We start from the raw sequence: 11,517 nt of genomic DNA on the forward strand, positions 1-11,517 counted from the left end.
AATTACTAAGTTAAGTTAGTTAAGTCCTGATTTGAAGATGCATGATTCTCTCTCCAATTTTTCGGGATATATTGCCATTGTCTATGTAAAAGAACAATATTTTCCGAATGTACTTTCTTTAACGCTTGAGACAGTTGTGTGTGACTAGGGCAAGGAGGATTAACATTGATTCAGGGCTTTTAATTCCGATTTCGCATTTGACAAATAAGTGAACAATCAGTCGATAGGAATGTGAAACCCGTATAAGAAAATTAATTAGATTTGATTGTTTAAATATCAACAGAAAAAATCATCTTGTAGACTACAATAAAAATAGATTCACAAACAAATCTACTGACGTTTAATGTAAAAATTAGAGCTTCCTTTTCATTCCGGGATGGAGAAAAATAAAAATCTGAGTAATCAGATAACAGATTTCACCTTTCATTATCAGAATATGAATTATTTTCAACACATCTGATGGTTTAGATGAAGGTTGAACTGTAAGAGAGAAAATTATAAAAAAAAAACAAACATGCCATAAAATCAAGGTATAGTCCATAGCAAAGATTGCAACTATAATCTTTTTTCCTCTTTTTCAGTGGCAGTGGTTGTCGGATTTTTTGTCTGCTGGGCACCTTTTCATGTAGAGCGTTTGGTGACATCAAACATAGAATCGTGGTCGCCATTTTTATTACGAGTCTATCGGATACTCTTTTATTCATCCGGGGTCTGCTACTTCTGTAGTTGTACAATTAATCCAATACTATATAGTATTATGTCGTTAAAATTCAGACAAGCCTTAAAACAGACGTTTGCAAAATCATGTTGTCAGAAGATTCCAAGACAAAGCCGAAAGACACGACGATTTTCGTACAAATTTGTACATAAAAATGGACAAACAGAAACTAGTTATACAACCGTTGGTCCTCTGGGAATTATCGGAAGTTGTAAGAAGAAATCAATGCAAAAAATTGTAAAAGACAAGGTTGCAGAAGAAAGGAAACTTCAACGCACGAAAAAGGCTAGCCCTTCTCCGTCAATTAGCGGAAGTAGTTTAAAATCTACGGATGAAATGTGTCAAGAAGAAGAAATAGAAAAAGTTTTATTTCAAATTAAGTGCTATGACAGCAACCGTAACACATCTCAGTTAGTTGTAGGTGTTTGTTAGGTATTGACAGAGGGTAAATAAAGATGTTATGTAGGTGTGTAACGGTGCGGTATTAACAGGAGTAAATAGGGATTTATATTTGACATTTCGTTCTTATTCACTCGTTTGAATTATAAAAAGACTTAATTAGGAATCAACAAAGAACTCCAAAGATTTCCTGGACAATTATGTGGAGGCTTTCTGAATTAAAGTAATCCGTTTTTTTTAATAAAAAGCTTATTATCTCTTCTAATGAAAGTTTTTGTGATCACATTAAAGGGTTTATGTTATCGCCTACGCTTGATGTCCGATACTGATTGACAAAAGTAATGCAAATCATTAGAGCATAGACATGCTTTCAAATTAACGGCAGACATAAAATTGTAAAAAATAAACGCTAATGATGCAAAAGTACAAAAGAAAAACACTATCATGAACAGATAATCTGTTTAAAAAAACAGTGGATGAAAAAAAAATGGATATCTTATGTCCATACACTTAGACTCAATCCTGTTCATTTCCTCTATGATATATTTTTACAATACAGCCAGATAAACGAACAGGATAATACTATTAATAGATAAGATATCGGAATTTGAATAATTACAATTGAGCTTAAGAAAACCAGATGAAGATATTTTTATTTTACTTTAACGTAAAGGTTTGCTTTATATCGAAAACTGTGTGGCATTAATGTTCAAAACTGCATGATTACTTTATTGCCTATAATTATTTTAGATACTTATTTTTTTTTTAAATAACACATTTACAGTCCATTAGAAGAGACTTCAGTTATGGTGTTGCAGGACAAAAATATTGAATCATGCAGGGGAGGAAAGAACAACGGTATATCAAATTATGCAAGAGAATATGTTGATATGAAGAAAACAAACCAACAGAACACCGATACGTCAAAACAAAATGACGCAGAATAAAAATCAACACAAACACCTTTTTAAAGCTTAAAAAAGGGAGGAATAATGAATGGCCCAATACACAGGGGTTTCATTTAAAAAATTTTGTTTGAGGTCAAAGAATAACAACATTGCACATGTCGCGGAAAGCTCAAGATATAAAACATTTATGAGCATCGATCCAATAAGGTTATAAAAAGAACAGCGATAAACATCAAAGGTCAACTTTGCCTCTGGAAGATTTCTTCAGTTACAAAGTTTATTGGCTGAAAAAACTCGAAAATACATTTTGAAAAAAAAAAAACAAACAAGATAATAACGTGGTTCAGTAATCGCATGAATTCCAAACGGAGCCTGATCTGGTGCATCTACAAGGTAAGCATATCCTGCTATGCATGATTAGGTTTTGCAAATATGCATATGTTTATTAATCTCTTGTTCACTGTTGTGTCTGTGGATCATAAAACTTTGAAAAACAAAGAGAGTGTATTGGCAAAATTCAAGTGTCAAAATGTTAGAAGTATTAAATTTCAGGAGGAACGTTTCAATTTTTTCTTTACATAGAGGTAGCTTCATCCTTTTGGGGATAGTTTTTAAAACTGCAAAAATGGGATATCCTATTAAAGCATGTAAAGATATTTTCTTTTTTTAGATGGGCTCCTTTCTTTATAAGCCGGCATTTCCGTTGAGTTTCTTCTTTTATGTTTATAGATATAAGAAGATGTGGTATGAGTGCCAATGAGACAACTCTCCATCCAAGTCAAAATTTATAAAAGTAAACATTATAGGTCAAAGTACGGTCTTCAACACGGAGCCTTGGCTCACACCGAACAGCAAGCTATAAAGGGCCCCAAAAATTACTAGTGTAAAACCATTCAAACGGGAAAACCAACGGTCTAATCTATATAAAAAACTAGAAACGAGAAACACTTATGAACCACACCAACAAACGACAACTACTGAACATCAGATTCCTGACTTAGGACAAGTTCAAACAATTGCAGCGGGTTTAAACGTTTTAATGGTACCAAACCTTCACCCTTATCTGAAACAATAGTGTAACATCACAACATAGAAAGACACACTATAAAATATCAATTGAAATGGCTTAACTCAATCAAAAGACATATTAACACCAGTGAACATACACTGAACAAATAAATTTGATCTATGATACAATGTAAATACAAAATAAATAAACTAAGGGAAGAATAATTAAAGTAACATGTTATACCGCTGTGAAATGTTAAACAATTTAAGAAAAAAATATGCTTGAACAAAAATATCAGCCATTTGCAATTACTTTAAACACAGGTTAATGAAAATAATTTTGTTGTTAGGTATACGTGTACAGTTCAAATGGAGAAAGGAAATATTTTTACAAAATGCAATATTTTATTTTTGTCTGTTTGTGTTTGCATTTTAAGGGATAGGATATTAATTAGTATTCAATTTGTCCCAAAAAAATGTTCAAATGACCGCAAGGATTCATAAAATGTTCGTATGTCCCTCTTCTTGAGCACAATACCTGCATTTTCTAATACAACAAATTTCTATTCCCAAAAAATAAAGGATACAAATATATAATGTCTCAAAAACAAACGATAAAATATATGACATTTCGCTGTTTAAAAGAACTGATTGTCAAATATTCCTCAAACCCCCAAAATATGCTGTTATTTCGGTGCCATAAAATTATTTGTATCATGTCTCTCATTCTGCATTAATATAAAACTTTTAAAGGTTTCAGATGAGGAGAAATTTGAATATTGCCTATTCTTATTAATAAACTGCAACTAAATGAAGATTTATCGTGAAAATAGCTACTGAATCTCAGTAAGCTTATGGGAAAGGGTGTATAGAAAGTTAAATACCATCGGGTCATTTAAGTGCTATGTGTATGAAAATATTTATTACCAGTGATTTTACCCTCAATTTCTGAGAAAAAGCTTTTGAATCTCAAAGAGTTTAGGAGGGAAGCGGTGTAACACAAGTTAAATACCACCAGGTCATTCGAACACTTAATATTTGGAACAGTTACTGAATCTCAGGGAGCTTAGGTTTGATTGTTGGTGTTTAACGCCTCTTTAGCACACTTTGCCTTTTTTGGTAACATCACGGCGGCCAGTTTTTATTGGTGGAGGAAGTCGGAATTCCCGGCGAAAACCACATACCGTAGACAGGGAAAATAACATTCCTAGTTGATTAATATCTGAATCGACTGTACCTTGCCTCGAGCCACTGAATCTCTTGGAGCTCATGGGGTAATGAATGTAGCACAAATTAAATACTATCATGTCATTGACATGCTCTACGAAATCAGAATATCCTGACTCTGTATTGTTATGATTGACATTTGTTGTTTGTGGTATGTCTGGTATTAAATTATTGGACGACGAGAGACGTTTTGATTATACGTTTCTTGAAATCCTTTCTTGAAATAATTGCATATGTAGTTTGTAGAAAATTAGTATATTCGTTGGCTGCCTTTTCCAACACACAGTTTAGTGCCATAAACTGTGTGACCAAGCAAACTGCTAAGTTGCAGATTTAATTTAAAATTATATCAACATGGAAATGTTTATATGAGTTTTATTTCAACACTCTTTTTTGTCGTTGCTTCTTTTAATATCAGCCTTTCTTTTTGTATGCTACAATATAGGTATGCATTTGCAAATATAATTGTAAAACACAAGTTAGTTCATTATAAAACGCACTTTTTTATTCACCAATATCCAAATATGTACTTGAAACTACCACAAAAAAGACGTCATTTTTTTTCGAAATAAGCATGTACATAATCATTTTCGAATACAAAGGTTTATTTCGTTTAATTCTTATAGGAACACGACAGAATCAAAACAGTAACATTCGAGGACAATACTTGGCATCGATGTACAGATGATGTGGTACCGTCTATTTAATTTTATCTTTTGTATTTAACAAATTAAAATTCCATTGACAACATGAAGCTTTACTAGTCAATTGGTTGTATTGGTTCCCTTTTTGGAGTATTGAATAAGTTGTCGATCAAAGGGAAAATCAAATATTTCTCAAAGCCTGAACATTCACTGCGCCATGAGCACAACTTGTTTATTAAAAGGGGATCATATTCGGTACTGAAATATCTTAGAATATTATCGTGTTTTATTTTCATTTTCTTTTTTGTTTATTTCATCCATCTTATTGTTATACAAACTAATACGACACAAATTACCAACGTCAAACCTCTACAATTAGATGAATAACTACTTACTGAAAAAATAAAACTGATTCTTTTATGACGTTGATCATATTTATGCAACTAAAAAGCTGAAAATCACCTTGTCAATTTCAAGATATATAGTGCAAGAATTAAATGCAAAAATATGACTTTTATGCAATATTCTGAAACTTTAATTTACATAGTATGAATAAACTGTTTCTTAAAATTTGGCCTCTGGAATCCCTTAAATTATGTCCTTCTGCCTTTAAAAAACCAAAATGTTGACCATTTATAACTCAAAATTATCTGATATAGCACTAAACATTTCTGGTTTTGGTAAAATAAAGTCATTTATCACCGGGGTAACATGATAATGGTCAATACTTACAGCAAAAAGTAAAATAAAAAAAATACCGAACTCCAAGGGAAATTCAAAACGGAAAGTCCTTTATAAAATGGCAAAGTCAAAATCTCAAACACATCTAACGAATGGAAAATAACTGTCATATTCCTGACTTTGTACAGGCATTTCTTTATGTAGAAAATGGTGGATTAAACCTGGTTTTATAGCTAGCTAAACCTCTCACTTGTATGACAGTCGCATAGAATTCCATTATACTGACAACAATTGATTTCACTGCATGTCACCATATCAGAACTTACACATTTGCTCCAGCCATATGAAGCACTGTCCTGGTTTATAGGCACATACTTCAAAGGTACATGGACGATATAAAAAATGCATTTTTGTTTTCAGGGTTTCATGTCTAAGGGCCTTATTTTGAATCATATTACATAATGTGAAAAGACTGAACTTTTTTTTCTTCTCCCAAACATGTAGAGCTAGGAAATGAAGCTGACATATGATCACAGATATTCATACTCGTCCATCAGTTATATTATCTCCTAGAGCTTGCTTTTTTAATAAAGGGTTGCTGTTTACAATGTAGCAATCAAACAAAGGTTATAAATACTTTAAATATTCTTTCCGAAAATATTTTGAAAATTTTTTATTCTGTTGTTTGTTTGTCTCTTTTCTTTTGATAATGGTCTTGTACTTCTTCGATGTATGGTTTTGGATTGACCCTCGGGTTTTTCATCGCCATTTTGGAGTTGAAAAAAGTTCAGGATTCATGACGTCACAATAAATGTAAAAGGGAGATAAGATACAAAAAGGACAAAAAAAAAGTCTCAGAAAACAGGCAACAACAAGGCCATGGTAAATATGAGATTGATAAATGGCTATTCGACCCGCAAATATAGAGAAAATGAGAGAACCAATATTACAGATTGTCTATATAAAAAAACCAACTCTTATCAATATATAATTGGTTCGTACATGCGCTGAATATATTTCCCGCTCACAAATATGTTAAAAAAAACTATTTTTGCTAATTTTAAAGAAAACAACATGTATGCCATCTTTTCATCTCGATGAATCCTTCAAACAGACCTACCAATTATTTTTACACAAAAATCAAATGATTTTGATATACATGTACTTTAAATTTTGCTTAAAGAGGACCCTAAGCACACCTTCTCCATTAGGCAGTGAATGTTTTATTTAAAATCGTGTTATTTGATGATGTTATCAATGAAATTGAACATGTAAAACCCGCTTACACAGAATCAACTGTTACATAACAAGTGCGACTATAAACATCTATATTTTGCGTTGACTACACAAATGTAACCATCTGACAGAACGAAGACAAATCTTTCCACAACCAATATTTTCTCCTAAAAATGTAACTAATAATGTATCTAAAATATTAGATGATTAGGTAATTTGAAACAATATTTTGTAAAAGTGATACAAATTACTTATTCGATGAGACAGACACTTACAAGAGGTTAAAGATTGCATCATCAGCACATATTTATATGCATGGTAGATTATTAATGATAATATAAGCTTCAACCAGCTTATTCCATTGCTTGATTAAATAAGTAAATAAATTTTCGTTTAGTCCTAAATATAAGTGCACTATTTACCACACGACGTTCGTTAAACAACCAGCAATCAATAATTGCGTTTTAACCATTACAAAGTTGGATTTTAAATGAGGAGTTATCTGTTTTAATGCTTTTGAAAATCATTTTAGTAATAAAACAAGAAATTGCCTTGTTAACATTAAAGAGAGGCAACCAAAGGATATTCAAATTCATAGATAAAAAACGAAAAACGACGAAAAGACACACATCAGTACACAAAACCCAATATAGACATACCAAAGACTGAGCAACACGAACCCTACCGAAAACCGGGGGTGATCGCATATGCTCCGGAATGGAAAGCTGCTTCACATGTTGCACCCGTCGTGTTGTTTATGTAAGTACAAACCCGATGATAGGTCTTATTTGGTAGGTCACATTCGAGGAAAAGAGGACGGGATTGAGGTTACAACGATAGGAACATACCCGTCGTTATCTGTAAAACAGATATTCCATAAAAGAGGGACGAAAGATACCAGAGGGACAGTCAGACTCACAGATCGAAAATAAACTGACAACGCCATGGCCAAAAATAAAAAGACAAACAGACAAATTATAGTACAGATGACACAACATAGAAAACTAAAGACTAAGCAACACGAACCCCACCAAAAACTGGGGGTGATCTCAGGTGCTCCGGAAGGGTAAGCAGATCCTGCTCCACATGTGGCACCCGTCGTGTTGCTTATGTTTTTACAAATCCGGTAAATAGTCTAATTCGGTAGGTCACATTCGTGAAAAGGGAAGGGTATTGAAGTTACCACATAAGGAACATATCCGATATCATCTGTGAAACGGTTATTCTATAACGGTCAACCAACTCGTGATGGCGTCCGTAAAATTTACGAAGGGATGATTTCAACTTCACCATTTGGAACTCTTGGTTCAATAGCTTCCTTGTGAGCAGCAATCCTCTATCAAGGAAATCATGATAGGAAATACAAGCCCGGGAATATCGTATCAACTGGGAGATATATACTCCGTACGCAGGCGCTGCTGGAATGTTGCTACATAGAAATGGAAAGTTCACAATTGGGAAGCTGAAATCATCTCTTTTGTCGTAAAGTTTTGTTTTCAACCGACCCTCATTGTCAATTTCTAGATGTAAGTCAAGATATGAGGCAGACTTAACTGTATCTGTAGTATCCTTTATCTCTAGTTCGATGGGATAGATTCGTTCAACATAGTCACCAAATTTTGTATTATTTAGTGAGAGAACATCATCTATATAGCGGAACGTAAAGTTAAAGGATATTGCTAACTTCTTATCTTTCTTCCTAAGAAGTTCCTGTATGAAGTCGGCCTCATAATAATAAAAAAACAAGTCGGCAAGAAGAGGGGCACAATTGGTTCCCATTGGAATTCCGACAGTCTGTTGAAAAACACGTCCTCCAAACGTAACAAATATGTTGTCAATCAAGAAATCAAGCATATTGATAATGTCAGTTTCAGAGAATTTTTTGTTTGAATCAGAGTGATTCTTTACAAAGTAGGATTTATCCCTCCCCAAGACAAGATACTTGTATCTACGTTCGCCATTCTTTTTAATGAAACAAAGTTATACCAACTCTTTCAATTTGTCTTTTAGTTTGGAATGGGGAATACTTGTGTAAAGTGTAGAAAAGTCAAATGTTTTAATACTATTGCAAATGAGAGAGTCTTAGATTGTATGTACTCTAAAAGATCTTTGGATTTTTTTAGTATCCACATCTGATTCACGCCACCTCTAGAATAGGCAGTTTCACAATAACTTTGGAGCCCGGCTTTGATTGCTGATCAAATAGATGTTAATAATTTAGAAAGAGGTTTCGTGGAGCACTTGAAAGACCCAGCAATATACCGTTGTTTGTAAGGACACTCATGTAGTTTAGGTATCCAATACAGTGATGGAAGATCCAGATCTTCATCTTTGGTTGAAATTCCAAAGGAACATAGAACAGACCTATGATTATCCAGGATTTCCTCTTTGGTAAGTGTCGTGAGGGATATGTCATAACGGTCACCCAACTCGTAAAAGCGTCTGTAAAATTTTCAAAGGAATGATTTCAACTTCACCACTTGGAACTCTTGGTCCAATAGTTTTCTTGTACGCAGCAATCGTCTATCAGGGAAACCCAGATAGGAAATGCAAGCTCTTGGATATTGTATCAATTGGGAGATATTTACTCCATATACAGACGCTGCTGGACTGTTGCTTCATAGAAATTAAAGTTCCTAATTGGGAAGCCTGATATGGAATGAAAAGAAAATAAATATATCTACAAATTTACTTAGAATTAAAGTCAATTAAGCTTCTCTTTCATCCTGATAAGACTATTTTCAAGAAATTAATTATAGATAGTAATGAAAATCTGTGTCACCAAATAGAAAATGTCATTCTTAAGTATCTTCATTGAAGCTTAACATTTAAAGGATAAGAAGAATTTTCAACAAATCTGATGGTATTCATGCAGATTGAACTGTAAAAGAGAAAATATGGTATAATCTAGAATATTTTTAACAGCAATAATGTGTGCTTCCTCTCTTTTCAGTGCCATTTGTTGTTGGATTTTTTTGTTTGCTTGGCACCTTTTCATATGGAACGTTTGAAGAAATCAAACATAGAAACGTGGTCGCCATTTCTACTCGTTGTCTATCGGATACTCTTTTATTCTTCCGGGGTCTGCTACTTCTGTAGTTGTACAATTAACCCTATATTATATAGTGTTATGTCTTTAAAATTCAAACAAGCCTTAAAACAGACGTCTGCAAAATTATGTTGTCAGAAAATTCGAAGACAAAGCCAAAAGACTCGACGTTTTTTGTTCAAATTTGAACATGAAAATGGGCAAACAGAAACTACTTATACAGCTGTTGATCCTCTGGGGAATTATCGGAAGTCGTAAACAGAAATCAATGCAAAATAAAATGTAAAAGACAAGGTTATAGAGGAAAGGAAACTTCAACGCACGAAAAAGGCGAGTCCTTCTCCTTCAATTAGTGGAAGTTGTTTAAAATCTAAACAAAATGTGTCAAGAAGAAGAAATAAAGTTCTATGACAGCAACCGTAGTGCAACTCAGTTAGTTGTAGGTGTTTGTTAGGTTTTGACAGAGGGAAATTAAAGATGGTATGTAGGTGTATCACGGTGAGGTAATAACAGGAGTATATACGGATTTATATTTGACATTTCGTTCTTATTCACTCGTTTGAACTATAAAAAGACCTAATAAAGAATCAATAAAGAACTCGATGATATCCTTTATTATTTGGAGGCTTTCTGAATCAAAGTAATCCTTTTTTTGAATTTTGGGTCATCAATGCTCTTCATCTTTAGGCCTGGCACCTTTGATAACTATTAGCTTGTCGTAATGTACTATTGTATTGTTTATTTGTGTGTTTTTCTCTGTCCTGTATGTTCTTCCATTTATTTGTATTGTAGTCTTGTCATGTAATGTTGTCATTTTAGTGTTATATTTAACATTGCCATTAAAGCGGGAGGTTTGGCTAGCCACAAAACCAGGTTCAACCCACCATTTTTTCTTAAAATGTCCTGTACCAAGTCAGGAAAATGACTATTGTTATCTTATAGTTCGTTTCTGTGTGTGTTGCATTTTAGTGTTTCTGTTGTGTCTTTGTTCTTCTCTTACATTTGATGTGTTTCCCTCAGTTTTAGTTTGTAACCCGAATTTGTTTTTTCTCAATCGATTTATGAATTTCGAACAGCGGTATACTACTGTTGCCTTTATTTTTGTTAAATAAAATGCTTATGATCGCTTCCAATGAAAGTTTTTGTGATCACATTAAAGGGTTTAGGTTATCGAGTACGCTTGATTCCCGCTAATGATGCAAAAAAAAACAAAAAAACGCTATTATGAACAGAAAATCTGTTTAAAAAACAGTGGATGAAAAATGTTGGATATTTTATGCCAATACACTTCGACACAATCCTGTTAATCTCCTCTTTGTAGTGTTTTTTTCCATTTAAACCAGACAGACAAAGAGGACAATAAAATGAATGTATACGTCAGACTTTGAATAAGTACTGTTGAAACGTAAGAAAATAGGATGAAGTTATTTATATTTTACATTAAAAAACAGGTTTTATTTTATATTGAAAACTGTAGTGGCGTGATTATTCAATACTCCCTGATTCCTTTATTGCATATATTTATTTTGGATAACTATGTTTTAAAATGAACACATTTACTGAATAAAACGAGACTTCAATTATGGTGTTGCAAGACAGAGATATTGAATCATGCAGCTGAGGAAAGAACAACTTTAAAACAAATTA

At 33.1% G+C, this 11,517-nt stretch overlaps 1 protein-coding gene across 4 annotated transcripts in view; it reads left to right on the forward strand.

Annotated features, from left to right (window-relative positions):
* LOC127713648 (pyrokinin-1 receptor-like) overlaps positions 1-1,387 on the forward strand; it is a 58,140-nt gene extending 56,753 nt beyond the window's left edge. For all 4 annotated transcript variants that reach the window (XM_052219804.1, XM_052219805.1, XM_052219803.1 and 1 more), the window contains exon 3: positions 582-1,387. In XM_052219804.1, coding sequence (XP_052075764.1) covers positions 582-1,150 — 569 coding nt within the window. In that variant the 3' untranslated portion in view covers positions 1,151-1,387. The remainder of the gene's footprint in view (positions 1-581) is intronic.
* Positions 1,388-11,517: the final 10,130 nt, after the last annotated feature.

The sequence above is a fragment of the Mytilus californianus genome, unplaced genomic scaffold, assembly GCF_021869535.1.
Source record: "Mytilus californianus isolate M0D057914Y unplaced genomic scaffold, xbMytCali1.0.p SCAF_1, whole genome shotgun sequence".
In the NCBI taxonomy this organism is placed as follows: Eukaryota; Metazoa; Mollusca; class Bivalvia; order Mytilida; family Mytilidae; genus Mytilus; species Mytilus californianus.